The 16848-nt window shown below is 36.4% G+C and overlaps 2 protein-coding genes and 1 pseudogene across 7 annotated transcripts; 1 reads left to right on the top strand and 2 right to left on the bottom strand.

Annotated features, from left to right (window-relative positions):
- The first annotated feature begins 2475 nt into the window (after positions 1-2475).
- On the top strand, positions 2476-4967 carry LOC104598587 (uncharacterized). The gene is made up of 6 exons (XM_088900807.1): positions 2476-2640; positions 3115-3209; positions 3484-3741; positions 3848-4178; positions 4427-4508; positions 4588-4967. Exons 1-6 carry the CDS (start codon positions 2615-2617, stop codon positions 4777-4779), a joined length of 984 nt encoding a protein of 327 aa, XP_088756933.1. The 5' UTR covers positions 2476-2614; the 3' UTR covers positions 4780-4967.
- Positions 4968-4989: 22 nt separating this feature from the next.
- On the bottom strand, positions 4990-8625 carry LOC104598598 (EID1-like F-box protein 2 pseudogene; annotated as a pseudogene). 4 transcript variants are annotated; one of them, XR_016083941.1, is made up of 4 exons: positions 8491-8625; positions 8180-8397; positions 5951-6833; positions 4990-5345 (listed from the first exon to the last, which is right to left on the bottom strand). The product of XR_016083941.1 is annotated as an EID1-like F-box protein 2 pseudogene, transcript variant X3 (transcript). The 4 variants fall into 4 exon arrangements; XR_016083942.1 differs by lacking the exon at positions 8491-8625 and having other exon boundaries at positions 5951-6236; positions 8180-8380; XR_016083939.1 differs by lacking the exon at positions 8491-8625 and having other exon boundaries at positions 5206-5345; positions 5951-6873; positions 8180-8468.
- Positions 8626-10275: 1650 nt separating this feature from the next.
- Positions 10276-15009, bottom strand: LOC104598551 (uncharacterized). Of its 2 annotated transcripts, none has more exons than XM_010260679.3 (3): positions 14688-15009; positions 12951-13017; positions 10276-12795 (listed from the first exon to the last, which is right to left on the bottom strand). In XM_010260679.3, the coding sequence occupies exon 3, from the start codon at positions 12771-12773 to the stop codon at positions 10641-10643; it is 2133 nt and encodes a 710-aa protein (XP_010258981.1). In that variant the 5' UTR covers positions 12774-12795; positions 12951-13017; positions 14688-15009; the 3' UTR covers positions 10276-10640. The 2 variants fall into 2 exon arrangements, with proteins under 2 accessions (XP_010258981.1, XP_010259015.1); XM_010260713.3 differs by lacking the exon at positions 14688-15009 and adding an exon at positions 14436-14624.
- Positions 15010-16848: the final 1839 nt, after the last annotated feature.

The following is a 16848-nucleotide window of genomic DNA, read 5'->3' as shown; positions in this document are numbered from 1 at the left end:
ATATAAAAAAAAATAAACATTACATAATATATTCAAAAAATAGTTATTAAAGAAGAAATTTCAATTGCTTTGTAGATATGATAGATCATCCATAGAATTATAATATATTCAATCATTATGATCAAATGATAAAATATAATTAATTAATTAATTATTTTTTAATTCTATAAATATAAAAATAAAAAATAATTATTAAAGAAGAAATTTCAATTGGTGTGTGGATATGATAGGTCATCCATAAAATTATAATATATTCAATTATTGTGATCAAATGATAAAATGTAATTAATTATTATTTATTTTTTAATTCAAAAAATATAAAAAATAAAAAAATATATTAAAGAAGAAATTTCAATTGCTCTATGGATATGATAGATAAATCCATAGATCTAAAACATATTTAGTCTTTATAGGCAGAGAAAAAATTACATTTTCAAATTTTTTGTTAGTATATATTTTCCCCAAATATCTTCATGAAATTTCCATAAATCTACCAGTAACACAAAAAAAAAATTATGATTTTGAATGTAAGAAATGTAGGTTAACATAAATTTATACATTCAAGAAAAAAAGAAATCATAAGATATTATAAAAAATTGAAAAAAATTACCTATTTTTACCATATTTTTTCAAAAATTGAAAAATCTTCAAAAAAATTAATGATTCATACTTGTTTCTTGCAAATTTTTTCAAATCTAGCACTCTAGGAACGAGTCTTGGAGTTTGAGAGTCATTTGGGGGGGGGGGGGGGGGGGGGGGAGGAAAGAAGGCTTATTTCAGGGAAAAGAAGCTTATTTTTCCCCTTTATTTTTTTTCAGTTTTTTACCATATCTTTTTCATTGATACGCTACCGATACGCCCCGATACACCCCCGATATACCCCAATACACCCTCGATATACCTCCGGTATGCCTCCGATACGCATGAAAAAAAGACAATACGCACGATTTCTATACGTATCCCATATCTATTTTTAAAAGATACGATACGATACGCCCTATATTAGGCATATTGTATCAAAATTTTAAACCTTATTGGAGACCAATGCAGATGAAAACCCAAAAGTTACGAATTGCGGAAGATTTGTAAGCTATAGACTAGTTGGTGTTTCTTATATACCATAACATAATGCTTAACGGTAATAAGAGCATTTTGACAAGTTTAATGTGTTTATTACTGAAAACATGATTCTACTATATCTGCTATTTGTATCAAAACATGGGAAAGGTTTATGGGATTGTCAGAAAAGTCGGAAGAAATTTCTTCGGTATACCCTTATGTTTACTACTCTATTTTTGTTCTGTTAGGCCCCAATCGAACTCAACAACTTCATAACCATAGTCCATGGAGTTAAGGAGATTGAGGTCCCAGTGCATCAGTAAAATTACACAAAAGGCCTTTGCAATGCAATTTCATTTGTACTTCAACAAGAGAGCTAAAGATTAATCGATCCAGGATTGGTTCGTTGGTTTGTTAATTGGTTTGTTCCAGTGTTGATGCGGAATCAAAATTACGCAATTACCACTTTGGGGAAAAGGGGTCAAAAGGGGTCAGTGGAAAAGTTATTAATGGTAGCACCGAACACAAAAAAAAAATAAAAGAGCCAAAGATTCCAGGGTCATAGGAAATTTTGTTTCACTTCGGTTCTTTTTAAAGAGGAACTACTCCTTTTGACAGTAAATAATAAGAAAAAAAAAAAAATACTTAGGCTCCTTTCTCCTTTATGGAAGGAGGAAAAGTCTTCTTCTGATGCACTACCCATGTTTGAAATAATTTTAAAATTCATTGGAGCGACGTTTTTCCATTGGTCAATGATCCTTGCATCCTTCAAACAAAAATAAACCCCTTGTCTAGGATAATTAAACCATACAATAAAGGATGGAGTAAACTTTTGCTCCTTGAAACAAAGCAAAAGTTTCTTGAAGAATGTAGATAAACTGTCTGTAAATCTTTTTCTCTACTTGAATAAAAGTTCTGCTTTCCTCCCCAAATAAAATGGTTTAGATCTCATCTAAGGAATCATAGAAACTTGAGGCAAGCACTTTTGTGTTTGACAAAGACTCCTTCATGCCAGCTACCAATAACATATTGACCAAGAAAATGTAGTTATGAAAAGGAGAGGAGATTCTGGGGAATAATCTGGAATGAGAGAACTGGAATAAGTTGGTTGTGACATGGTGACTGACCAGGTAGGGATCAATCCCTTCACCCCTTTTCTACAACTTTTGACCTTTCACAAACTTCAGGCCCCATATAAGGGAATAATCATGAAAACCTCAAACTAGTGCGTGCCTTCCATGGAAAGAAAGCATAAAACATATAGAAAGAAAAAGAAAAAAAAAAATCAAAACCCAGGCATGAGGGAAAAAAGTATGCTTTCCTTTGCCCAATTGCGATCCAAACCGGGAATTGCGTGCAAAGCACAAGTGACAAAGACACATTGCTTGCTTGCCCCCCTCCCCAGTTCACTAGCAAATAGAATTGCAATCTTCCAAGACCTTATTTTTCTAGGCTTCTACAGATAAATACCCAAATCAAAGGCATAACCCTCTGCAGTGAAACGGAAACCAACATCGAAGAAGCTCTAGGGGATTCATTCCAGTGGTCTGAAAGAATGGAAAACTCGATTAAGCAAGTGAGGTACTCTCTTATCCTAAGTTGACTGTTGTTGGAGATTGTCCTTCATCTATGTTTACTTATTTCAAAAATAAGTCTGAGATTTCGTTATGAGAAGGGTCTTCCATTAACTGGGTCTTCATTGTTGCACCAAGTAATGGTAAGGAAAAAATCCTACCTCCTATAAACAAGCGACTGATAACAAGCACATAATTAGCACCAAATTTAATGGAATTCAGCACTTGGGTTTCTATTATTTGTGTAGTGGATTTTGTAAATCCACAGTGGCAGATATTCATAGAAGAGAAAATAAATTTCTTGGAAGTTTGATTGGAAGTCAGTAACATGGTTTGCCGCTTTTAATGTTTTGGATTGGAAGTAAATATACAACCCAGGATCTTATCTTGATTATGGATTTCTCCCGATATTTATGTTCATGTGTTGATTCTTTTAATCTGTAGAACGTTGGTTATTTGAGGTTACTGACCACTTTGTTAGGGTGAGATTTCCTGGTTTTGGACAGGATGGACAAAATCCCACCACTATAAGAGAAAGACGGATACCACCACAAAAGACAAGTTCCTTGAAAAGAGGTATGAAAGAGTAATGAACATTTCAAATTCCTTTGATTATGTTTTTTAGTCAACTTTTCCGCTTTTGTTTTGTTCAGTTATTGTTGGGTGGGAAAAGGCTAGGACATGGTTCTGATTGAACCGACCCAGAACCGGTTAACATGCTGAACATTATCAACTTTGAACAAGAAAATACTCCCCTCTTACTGCTACCCATGCATTGAAACCATGAAGACATACCTCGAATACATTAATGCAGAGATGATAAATAAGCCATTCTTGTCATGTTTTGTAGAAAGGAAGAAGAACTGGTTTCAAAGGCTATTTTCTAGCACAGTCAGTCGGGATCCTGAGTCAAGTGATGGTGGTGAGTTTGCAGCCTCTGTTGCAGCCACTGTACTTGCCATCAATTCCCTTGAAGAAGAGGAGTTACAGAAGCAAAAAATGAAGACTGAACAACAAGAAACCACTGTGGCCAAGGCCCACAGCAAAAAAGATAGCGCAACTGCAACTGGACCACGAGAAGCCGGTAGAGTATCCAAAAGATTTTCAGGTAAGAAACCAAAGAGGAAAACCAAACATAAGATGGTCTTCTGACTCATGTTTGATATAAGTTTGCGTCTATCTTTTACCCATGGATTACAATTGGCCTGTCACAGATGATTCTTCTGTGAAAAAATCAGAGGGAGTGGATCGAAGAATGACAGATATTGCCACCACCAATGCGAAGGTTCCAGAAAAGATTGTTAGCAGAGTCCCGACAATCAAGAAGTCCCCAACTTTGGCTGATCAAATCTTGATTGAGACGCAGAGCATGAAACCAGGAAGTTCAATAGATACAAAACCAGCACCAACTCCACCGCCCAGAAGAAAACCTACACTCTCAACAGATCAAGATGAAAAGCTTAAAGAAAACTCAACAAAACCTGGAAGCAGAGGAGCAGGAGCAATTGCTTGGGAGAAAGCTGAGATGGCAAAGATTAGAAAACGGTATTTTACTTATTTACTTGGGAAAAGAGCTCACAAATTGCTCTAAGATAACCAACAGTAGGTGCAAATCTGATTTAAAAATAAAAAATAAAAAACAAGATACAATTTGTCACAACTTTCAGACAGTACCTGAAACATTGAAAACTAATAGACCCAGAACACAGCACATCTCTTTAAATAAAAAGAAACGTTCATATCAAACTACTAAATTTTGACTTTGTTCTTTGACTAATAAGTGGAAATTTCAGGTATGAGCAGATGAAGAACCAAATTCTATTATGGGAAGATGAGAAGAAGAGAAAAGCTAAACGCCGACTGGATAGGAAAGAGGTTTTGCTTTAACATATCTGGAATTTAAAGAAAAATATGGGTGTCAATTATAGCAACTGATCACCTATTTGTCATGCAGGGTAAATTGGAAAGGAGAAGGCAAAGAGCCTTGCAACATTTTAGCAATGAAACAGCAAAGATTAATCAGATTGCTCAAGCAGCAAGAGAAAATATGGAAAGACAAAGGAAAAAAGAAGAATCTGAAGTCAAAGAGAAGGCAAACAAGATCAGGTCAACAGGAAAAGTTCCCGTCACATGTTTCTGCTTCTAGGCATATATGAAATGTAAAGTATTGTTTCATGGGATCTGTATAATTCAGACTGCAAATAATTCTTTGATTGATTGTGGCTTGAAGAAATGGTGATGTCATGATGAAAATGTACTAATATGCATTACAGAAACAGACTGAACAGCAGTCAGCCTTCCAGAGAATGAAACCAGTAAGAGGGAATTCTTCGATTTAGGTTGTTAAAAGAACAGATTGACATTAGAAATGGTATGTTCAAATTAATGTGTAGTGTAGTCTGAACAACAAACTACAAGTCAAATACATATTTAAGGAACTTACAATGTACAAAAGATTACAGGGTTCATAGTAACATAGGGTAAATATTTGACAACGGGAAGAGAAGGTCAGCAACAACATTGACCCTTTAATTCGAAGTATTATGTTTTTACAGAAAGATTTGGCAGCACAATGCCCTTAGCTTGGGGAAAAATGCCATCTGCCTTGCTGACAATGAGTTCACATAACAGCTTTTTACAGTTTTCTCTTGCCAATTTCCAAGTAGGTTCCATTGCACTAGAAAGATATTCCAAACTTAAAATAACACATATCTGCCACAGCAAAAGAAATCAAAGGGTTAAATTTAATATTAAATATTTCAAAAGAAATTGAAAAGCAAGTGACATCTATAAATTGAAACATTAGATGGAATAAAAGATTGGGCCTGGGTCATTGGAGATTAGCTTGCTACCTGACAAGGGAGCTGTATGTATGTATCCCCAAATAATAGGGTGGAAAGGGCTAGTTTGTGTAGGTGAGTTGTTTATCATTCCCAAGTCCCATGTAAGATACCTCTAGAAGCATAAAGTAAAATAAAACAAAAGACCCTAACCACCTAATCTCTTGTGCTTCTTCAGATAAATAGAACATGGGAAATAATGGCCTTGGTTTGAGGAGGGGAGACCTCAAGAAGTGTATAGGAAATACCATAAAATTCATCCAATTGGAAAAGTTTCAGATGCAGCATGCAGGAAAGTTTTCCTGTACTCCCATCCCAATGTTATTCCTATACAACAGAATTATGTTCTGGACCACTATCAGAAGAATTTTTAAACAATAAAATCCTGTATGAGGAAAACCATAGCCATAGTCTCTTTTAAATGCACAATAATTTTTGTTCTGTAAAAAAAATTATAGCTTGATGTTGAGAGAATACCATTGTCTTGTTCGAACAATCACTCCAACTCAGAAGCTTCCTCTGAATCAGACAGGGGTAGGAGAGTGCATATCCCAAGCATGTGCCCATTAAGGCACACATAATATGGGCATGCACTCCGTGGTATCATTTTGGCCTGTACCATGCTCCATAACTTTGACTTGCAATATGGGCATGCCTCTGTTGGGTGAAGTTTTGCCTCCCTATCTATCAACATCTTCCGAACCCTTGACACTGAAAATGACTTGAAAACACCCCGGAAGAATCCCACATCGCCCTCCTCTCCCTGGTCAAGATGCTCACAAGGGTCAGAGACATACAAAACATCTGTTCTGCATTGGGGTAAGAGAAAGCTTTTCCCTGATGTCCTGGAAAACCGGGTCCTGTAAACAAAGTGGCCAGGGATCTGAATACTATTAAACAGGCCACCATTCTTGCATCCTGAGCAGTAAATTAGCAGCTTTCCAAGTGCCTTCCAGTTCCCATCCACATTGTGACTCCCACTAGATTGTAGATCAAGCATCATCTTGGGGGCTCGTGTGCAGCAGAACTCTTTCCACAGTACCCGCTTTGCAATGTCATCAAACCATTTGCATACACAAGAAAGGGTGGCAATCAACCTAGGGTTCCAATTAAGTTGTTGGAAAACTAGGAAAATTACATCTTCATTCAGGTGACCTTTTGTGCATAAACAGCTTGCTGAGTGTATACAACGGTACTGCTTGGTCACAATCATTATCTGCACCTATTATGATTAGACAGATAGCCTAAACGACCAATGATCCTCAGTGGATCCAGGGCTGACTTCATTTACTGAACTGATTACCAGTGATTGCATAAGAGTTCACTACTAGATTTATTGCATACATGAGAGATCATGATCCTTGTACATAAAATTCATAAGGTTAAGTGAGTTTAGGATCCTGCAAGTTAAAGACTGACAATGATGCTGGACTGAATAAAAGCATAAATCTCTTAGAAAACTTAAAAGCTAACAGAATTATAATATCATATACACCGATTGCCATCTGCAGATTATATCAACTCCTATAAGAAATCAAACCTCATTTCATTTCAGTCTGATTAGTTTTCCTTCCCCTCTTCTTTCAAGTTTCACTGGTAATTGATAGAGTTGAATGATGAAAAGGGTTAAAGGGATACAGTGGAATGACAAACCAGGGTTGGCATGGATGACTCCATACAGCTAGATTGGACTTTGCTTAGTTGAGTTTTGAGTTCAATTGGAAATCATGTATGATACAAAATTGCAAGCAACAACATCCAAAGTCAGCTTTCTTCCTAGAGATATCACTCTTCCCCTTCCTTTTCTAAATTCCAATGTATCATGTTGAAATGCATCTCTTCTAGAATTATTAAGAAGTGAGATAACACAAATGTGTGAAGCCCTTACTACATGCATTAAATCGGGGAAATTTTCTATAAATTTGATTGTATTACTAAAAAACCAAGATGGATTTAAATGAATCGCATACAAGACAAACATCGACACTAATTCAAATCTCAAGCCCAGCATGATAAAATCTCTACCTTGATGCATATTGCCTCATAGGCCATACGATAAAAATCTCAAGACCATATCTTCCAGCAACACAGAAGTACACACTCACACAATGTGCTGGCTCAGAAGTTACTGTGTCCTAAAGGTTCATTGCACTTCTAGAGATGTATGACCAACTATTCTGAACGAATTATGTCACGAGTCAAACTCGCCCATTCAGATTAGAGGATGAATTTAAAGGATTAGCAGTAAAGGAGACCCTTTTCTGGACAGAAGATAGTAGATCCTCTTCCAGCTCAAATTTTAGGTTCCACTTTATAGAATGCATGTTTGAGTCGCATCCCAAACTATAGATTCGGATAGCCTCAACAGCGATACTGTGAACAGAATTTAACAAAATCTATAGAAATACCACGAAATTTTAAGTGATTATTTGTTCAGAACTTTTCTGAAACACACACACACACGCACTTTTTTCTTTGACATTCTGTAACATATTCTCTCTGTAAGTAAGATCTACATTTCCTTTTCTCCGTAATTCCACGGAATCGCACTTAACTCAAACAAACAGAATAATTCATTAGAGCCCAATTCAGATCACATCAACCCAAGCACTCTGGCTAAATTTAGTTATACAAGAGCATGCGGATTAGCAGAAACCGAACATAGCGAAAGAAGAAAAGGAACGAAATAAAAGCGGAATTTCTCACCTCAAACCAGCCAATTAAGTTCTCGTTAGGTCTTCCGAAAATCCAAGCGAAAAAGAGGACGAAGAGGAATACGAATTAGGGTTTTATGAAAGACATAGGGCAATTGAAAAAACTAGAAAGAACAGACCAGGATTAAAGGGTATTTTCGTCCGACGAAGCGATAATTCACAGGCTCGCCGGTAACCGTGGCTCTGTCTCATCAGCTATCGTGGAACTGACTGAAACATAAAAAAGGGGTCGGCATCAACCTCGGATCGGAAGCACGGAGACGAAAACGATGATGAAATACAACAAGAAGATCTGCACTTAACTATAAAAACGATTTTATGACCGTGGGATTAGAATCTACAATAAAGCGATGGTCTTAGAATCATTTACTTCACGCGCTCTTGTGAGCATGGGCTTTCTGAAAACATTTCCCCCGTAAGTCGTAAGCAAGACAAAGAGCTTTTGAGAAATGATTGAAAAGGACGAGGGAAGGATAATATGCATAGGGGAGCACCTGAAAAGGATGTGCTTTATCCATCGAATGGATGGATCATGGTAAATACCTCTGTCAGAGTTAAAATTCCAGTTCCAGACCAACCCTATGAATTATGATGTTGATATATTGACATGTCAGACGTATATATATATATATATATGTGTGTATGAAAGAAAAACTACCAATTACAATCTCTGTTCAGAAAATGACTTAAAATCAAGAAGAAACGTCGTTTTCCTATAATTACCACTCATGAGTCATGACTCACCTTTTATGTTTTTGATATTAAATTCGTTTTCATTCCTTTCACATGCAACCAAACGAAGCCTAGCCCAATATTCTAAGTATCGCTATCGCATGATGAACACGCAAATACAAGCAAATGGTTATTTTTGTTTTTATTTTCTTTGAATTTGTATTTTCTTTGTTTTTTAAAGTAAAAAGAAATTGGTTTCTCCAATGTGATTTCTCATAAAAAAGTCAGCAATATTGCTTAATTGGTTCCATTTCTGCCACGTAAGATTTCTGAAAAAATGGCAATTATGTTTGTTTAGTAGTATCTTTCGATAATATGAAAGGTATCCGGCTGATTCTATTAGAATTTTGACAAAAATTAAGCTCGAGCTCGACCCATGAATAGATCTACCTAATCATACATTGAGAACATTTTCCGTATTTATATTTATTATTTATAGAAGGATATTTCCAATAGAATGGGATGATGCGGCTGTGAAATCCAGGTGAGACATGCTCTGTCAGGTATAATAGATCCCAATACGACCAATGTATTCATCAAATAAAAAAACGAATTGACCTAAAAATGGAGAGATATTCTCAATGCAAGGTTGTAAAAGGGTATGGGCACAGGTTTGCTCTGATGGAAGCCGATCTCCTAAAAATGGTTTTTGGGAAGTCATAAAAATTGGTAATTCCTCATCCAGGCCCGATATTTGCATAATAGTAATTGATTTTGAAGCCATTTATCCAAAATTGGCTCGGACATGGCGCTGATTTCTGAGAAATTCACAATGGTCCCAAACACCTCCCTTATCTGCACTGACAGTTGCACATAAACTGTTGAATTTTCACTTTCTTGGGAAACAATCGGAAATTAAGATTGTTTGAGAAAGCGCTCGGCAAAAGAAACAGAAAAAAGGGGCTGATTGATAAAACATATGTTTCAGATTGGCCCAACGGGAACGGGTAGCTGAGACTGGTCCAGGGCCAGAATCATAGGATTTGCCCCAAAATTGAACTGAAATAACAGATTACCCAGTGTTTCGAGTTTTCTGAGACATAACCACTAACCCCCCTTCTGAATCCCATTCATGGAGAAGAAATAATATGTTATCAACTTCAAAATGGGAGGCTTTAGAGTTGACAGCTGCAGGAGGAGACCTCAACTACATTGCCATGTGGGATATTCTCAGGTCAGTCTCTTCTTTGCATCTTTTCCAAATTGTTTCACTAGGCTTTCTTTCTTTACAAGGATTTTTATCAATATATCAATCTAGTTAGGATTACAATACAGGTTTCTGGCAGAACAGCAAAAGCAAAATCAAAACCATCCAATTGTGCCCATAAAAGAAGAAAAGCAGGACTAAACAAATTCCACATCTCAACCACTAGTTACAGGTTAACGCTAGTCTCATTGATAAAGTATGAGTAATGGGATCAATTAATTACATTCTAATGCCAAAAAAATCAATCAATCAATCATATTTGTATAGAAGATTGAAAAAGAACAAGTACTACACATCCTCCAACAAACACAAATCTTATATGTCAAAATCATCACACAAAAAGACTCTTTTTCTTTTTCTTCCAGGCTTCCTCACTTCACTCTCTCCATTTACACCATTGCAACTTCACAAGATTGTAAGGATTCACTCCACTATCCTTATAAAAAATTTTGGTCATTTCAGATTATTCTTTACAAAACCAACGTATGATTAAAGAGAAAAGTATCTTTATAACTCATGCAGTACCTGCAGTAGAAGGTTTGCTCTCTTGGAGGGAGATAACAGTTTCAAAAGCACCCACCAATGCCTTGACTTTGCTCTTCCTGGTCTCAACAAGCTTACTTGCGGTTTCTTCAATTACATTATTAAACAAGCCCCGAGTGTCTTTCTTTCCCTGCACATCTTGGTGCCTCAGAACAACCTTTTCTGATTCAGGTTTAGTACCATTTGGGTCACCATCAGTTGCTTCCTTCCTCCTCCTAAAGCTTCTCCTCCCAGCATCACCCTTCCCATTTTGATTCTCCCCCAACACTTTTCCTTGCCTGAATCTGAGTCTCCTTGGAGCATGATTCTCGGATTGAATGTTTATCACTTTCCCTCTCCTAAAATTTAGCTTTTGGGGTGGGTTGTTTTCCGGATGAACAATTGCACCCCTTCTAGGCCGTTTGGATACCAATTCCACTGTCTTTATTTGTTTCTTATTTTCAGTTTCATTGTGTTCAGAGGTGGAATTCATCGCTCCTGTCTCCTCATTTTCTTTCTCCATCTGTGATGACAGAGGTTGAGAGGATGAAGCAGACAAAGAAACAGATGATGATGATGATGATAGAGAGAGTCTAGTGGTATCGGTTCCATTTTTAGCTGGCCTCAGGCGGTTGTTCCCAGGTTTTGGCTCAATGGTATTCAATATCTTTTGTTTGACTTTACCATTGTTGGATGGCTTGGGTTGAGCCTTCCTACCTTGGTTTTGATTCTTCAAAGAAGAAGTTGCTTTCAGGATCCGAATTTTTCTTGTAAAGCTGATAACTCTGTTGAAAGAAGGTTTAGGGGAAAGAGAAGCTTTAGGAGGCACTGACGCCTTTTTCTGACCTATATTGGAGTTCCTTGTGTTCTTCACCATCTTCTTATCACCTTTTCCTCTAATCCCCGAACTCCCTGTAAGATTCAAGGTGGATGAGGATGGCTTTGCTGCAACAGGCTTTGGCTTCACAGCGTTTGAAGGCTTTGCAGATAAGGTGGGTGATGAAGCTTCTTTAGCAGAGATATATATCTTGGCTGATGATGAAGCTTCTTTAGCAGAGGCATATATCTTCTTAGCTGATGATGAAGCTTCTTTAGCGGAGACATATATCTTCTTGGCTGATGATGAAGCTTCATTTGCACGAAGATCTGTTTTCTTGTTAAGTGATGAGGTTTCTTTTGCAGGGACATCTATTTTCTTAGCAAGTGATGAAGCTTCCTTTTTGGGGCTATCTATTTTTTTGGCAGGTGATGAAGCTGAGATATCCAGTTTCTGGGTGGGTGATGAAACTCCATTTGCAGAGATACCTGTTTCCTTGCCAAGTGATGATGTTTCTTCTTCAGGGACATCTATTTTCTTGGTAGGTGATGAAGCTGAGATATCCAGTTTCTGGATGGGTGATGAAACTCCATTTGCAGAGATATCTGTTTTCTTGCTTAGTGATGAGGTTTCTTCTTCAGGGACATATATTTTCTTAGCAGGTGATGAAGCTTCCTTTTTCGGGCCATCTATTTTCTTGGCAGGTGATGAATCTGAGATTTCCAGTTTCTGGGTGGGTGATGAAACTCCATTTGCAGAGATATCTGTTTTCTTGCTAAGTGATGAGATATTTTCTTCAGGGACATCTATTTTCTTAGCAGGTGATGAAGCTTCCTTTTTGGGGCCATCTATTTTTTTGGCAGGTGATGAATCTGAGATATCCAGTTTCTGAGTAGGTGATGAAATTCCATTTGCAGAGATATCTGTTCTCTTGGCAGATGTTGAAACTTTTTGCTTGATAATTTTAGGTTTATTGGGTAACTCCGTTTTCTGATCTGATGAAGGATTGAGGATCACAGATTTCTTCTTCCTTTCTACTAGAGTTGCACTTTTAATCACATCTTGGTCCTCAGTTGGTTTTGCTGTGATTCCTCTCCATAAAGGATGCTTTCCCTTTGCTTCAAATGCATGTTTCCTTCCATATTTACAGAAATCATGGCAGGAACCAGTAGAAGCTCTGAGATAATGGGGGAGAATATTTTCACTACTGCTTGGAGTACATATTTTACCTGTTGAGTTTTGCTTTAAATTACCATCTTCAGGATTTTTTTCTGGAGTTGCTGGGATTTCGATATTCTCCTCGGTCATTATGGTCAAAGCAGGGAAAAGACTGAAAAAGAAAGAAAGAACCCAAGATTATAAATTCAAAGTTGTCGCTATATGTGTGTGTGTACGCGCATGAATCTAGTAATAGAGTATTTTTCATATTACTAAAAGATTGAATATATTATGCATTACAAGGTTAGTTAAATCAATAAAACTTACCAATAATCAATCTGATTTTATTACAGAGACTAACGAGCTTGAGAATATTCAAAAGATCTTCTTCAACCTGGAAATAAAGAAAAATGTTAAAAATGACATATTCCTTCCTGTTTGCAGAAGTTCATGGGCCTCCCATGAATTTAAATTAAAAGATAAATAAAAAGAAAGTTTGCAAATTTTTATTCTTGAAATCTGACTAAACCAATATGAAATGATACCATAAATTACAAGTTATTAATTACAATAAGTCCTAGATAAATTTCAATTTCCAAATGATTTGTTTAGTCAATATCTCAAGAGTCTTAAACCACACTGCGCCTTTTTACAATAAAAAAAAATTCTTTTTTACTACAACAGGAAGAACTTGGATGAACTAAAAGTCTAAAGTCGAATAACTGGAACCGATATCTTGCTTAGACGAATTAATCAATACTCCTCAAGAAATATCAAGGTGCAGACTTTTTCCTAAATCTTTTGCATTTCACATCTCATAAAACAAAATCAGAAAAGATAAAGCAAACAACTACTAAACTGACAAATAACCCAAACGAAAAAGCATAGAGTAGAAATACATCACAAATATCAATTTGCCATCTGAACCTTGTTATCCATGAAAACCCCCCCAAAAAAATTAATAGAGCAGAAAATAATTAAAAAAAAAAAAACACGAGATCGCCCATTGAGTTACATCTGTGCAGTCCATTGTAGTGAATAACAAGAGATGAAAATAACCCTTCTGAATTGATTTCAATAGGAAAAGAACTCTATCACCAATAACTATGTTTAACCTAATTTTGCACTTTGTTAAATGAGCCATGAATTTTAAATTCTTACACGATTGTTTCAGTCACTTGTAAGTAAATAAGTTTAAAAAAAATCCATTTCAAGTAGAAAATCAGAGAAGAGAAAAGACATCAATAATTCTATATCAGCAACATCCATTTAATACTTAGTTCCAAGAATGTCAGCTAAAGTAATATTCTTTTCTTTGGGGGTGTTAAATTAAACAAAATAACTCAAAGAAAAGATAATACCTTAAATGTGAAACAGAAAATGGAAGAAGGAAATATATACAAATCTATAAAATATTTACGTCAGTGGGAAAAAGCCTATTTGATCATGCTTTTCTAGATCCCATTAGAGGAAAAAACCAACAGTATCTCAATCATACACTAGAAATTCCATTTTCTCTTTGGCGAGTAAATGAATTAGTAACCTTGATGAAAAACCATAAAGATCATACGACTCTGCAATCTCTTGAACCATAAATTGAAAGAAAAATCAATTACAATCAACAATAGTTCTTTAATTCTGTAGAAGGAAATCTGAATCCTAAAGAAAACCCATCATCATTTTGTTTGTGCAATTCCAAACGCCGGCAAATTAAAAAGAAGAAAACACTTCTGAATTCTATTGAAAATACTTCTTTACATGCTGAATTTAATAAAAAATGCTGAAAAATAAATAAAATCCAGAAGATCAAACCTTTCTGCAATTCCCTTAACCAGGAAGACTAAAGAAACAATCCAACTCGAGGTCAAAGAAAATAAAAGCCGATCATCTTTATCTACCCAAATCTAACAGAAGCTTGAAACAGTCAACCAAGATCCAATATTTCTGCAATTCCCATGTCCACAAAGAAAACAAAACCAACCCATCTGACACCCACAAAGTAAAATCTCCTTTCGGAGGGAGAATTTAATCAAGAAGGATGAAGAGAGCATGTCAGGATCATACCTTTCTGCAACTCTCAATCACCGGAAAGTGAAGAAAAAGCAACAGTCAATGAGGAGTTGTCTTTGAGAAGGTCTTCTCTTGCTTTACAGGTCGTGCAAGCAACAATGGCCGTTTCTGGGTTCCCTGGGTTTTCCTTCAAAGTGTATAACATTGCGTGTTTGTTACAGAGATGAGAGATCATAAACTAAAAAGTAAAATATTTTACGATGTAACAGAGAAAAGCCAAGAGAGGGAGGAGCTGTCAAAAGAGCGTGGAGAGTGAAGACCCCACCATGGAGATCGTCTCTGGTAAATAGATACCCGCCAATTTCTCGTCTCCTCTGGACCTGCTAAATTCTCTCGAGGTTTGAGAGGTAATTTTCAGGGAATAGACTAGTTTCTCTTTCTTAGCCACGTGTTCACAACTCCAATCCACTTCAGCCCTAAAACATCCTTTGATTTGCCACGTTTCCCCCCCCCCCCCCCCGAACAGCACTGAAGCATTCCAAAGTTCCCAAATCGTTGAATCGACTCGTCTAGTAATCAGTATCAGTTCCTAACTTTTCAATATATCGTCGTTTTCTTTTCTTCTCACCCTTATTGATTGGCCTCTCAAAGTCAAAATTTGAATTTGGTAAGAAAAACTAACAGGATATCTACTTTGCCGCGTGGTAAGGTATGGGTTGAAACTTGTTTAAAACAGGAAAGATAGGCAAAGACTGTAGTCTTTAGTGTGAACAGGTAAAAGTCTGAACTGAAAGATCCAGATCTCTGTGTGCACCAGTCCCTATAAAGGGGGAAAGGTAAAAGAAGAAACACTGAACTTTGGTACGGACTTCGTCACAGATATATCTCATGCTTTATTTCTATCTGATAAGTCACCGTCTCATAGGAGTGAGAATCAGATAATACTGTAGCTGATGTTGTTAAGTTGCTTGATGCTCCAAAAATCATTGATCAAGGCCCATTTCATTGGTCCAAAACTTCAAATTATGCTTCAGTTCCAGCTTGAGAATCTCTGATAATGGTCTGGTGCTATCAAACTCTCCTCAAGCCATGCCTTTGTAACAGCCTGTCTTCCTCTATCTCTTGACTCTTGCCATTTGAGTAATGCCCCTTCAACTATTAATTCATGTCCAACTATTTCATCTTTTCCTTTTCTCTGTTGCTTCCGCTTCATAAATAAAAACAAAATGAGTGGACAATTAATTGGGTTCTTTGAAAAATACAGTTAGAATCCCATGTTTGGCAGTTTTGTTTTTGTAGTTTTGTCCTCTTTATATGTATGAGATGCAGAACTGGGGTCTCTTACTAATGTTGTGTTCTTATCTGCTTGTAGACTTTAGTGGGTAGAGGGGCCAATCGGCTTTTCCAGTGTCCTTATAAAGAAAAGGATTCTTCCGGTAAATAGCTTAAACCCCCTCATAGGATGCTCTTGCTTTTAATATATTTTTTGGTAATATCATGGTTTGGTAAATGGTAATCCAATGGAAAAAGCCTTGTTTATTAATTATATTTGTCCACAGTAAGAAGAATGGTTTATTTCCAGTGACAGTTTCAGTATGGGCTATTAAAAAGCAGAGAGAGAGAGAGAGGTAATCTCTAATCTCAGACATGTTTCCCATGGTTTTGGTATTCTGCTGAGCCCAAAGAACTGGAGAAATATAAAATAAAAAGCTAAGATTCGGTACAAATGATTAATCAGAAAAACTTTGTTCTGTCTTTCAAAAACACTTTCTTAATACATAAATTAAATTAAATAACTAAAGATAATCTTCTATTAATCAAGGGATATGATGGGCCAGTAAGACTCTTCTCTCGTGAAATCTGACATTCCGACCAACTGGTAGGGAAGGATTAGTTAAGGAGGGAGACTGGCTAACCAAAAAGTAAGTTGATATGTATAATAGATCGGACACTGTGTACCACAAAAATTAAAAAAAAGGGGGATACTTTTGGCTGGTAATTTAATATATAGATTTAATTTTCAAGTAATCATAACCGGAAATCTCTATTGAGTATTGACCATCAGGTCCATCAGAAACTTGTACATACAGGAAAGAGGACCATGACCAGCTGGTTTTCCTTGTTGCCTTGTATTGAATTTTAGTCTTATTTGGACAACTCAACTACAATATGACTTTCTCCTCACCAAACTATTCATCCATCCAACCATATACAA

Source organism: Nelumbo nucifera, chromosome 3 (assembly GCF_055504915.1).
Source record: "Nelumbo nucifera cultivar China Antique chromosome 3, China Antique-T2T, whole genome shotgun sequence".
In the NCBI taxonomy this organism is placed as follows: domain Eukaryota; kingdom Viridiplantae; phylum Streptophyta; class Magnoliopsida; order Proteales; family Nelumbonaceae; genus Nelumbo; species Nelumbo nucifera.
The sequence above is the reverse complement of the archived record's forward strand: the minus strand, read 5'-3'. Positions and strand labels throughout refer to the sequence as shown.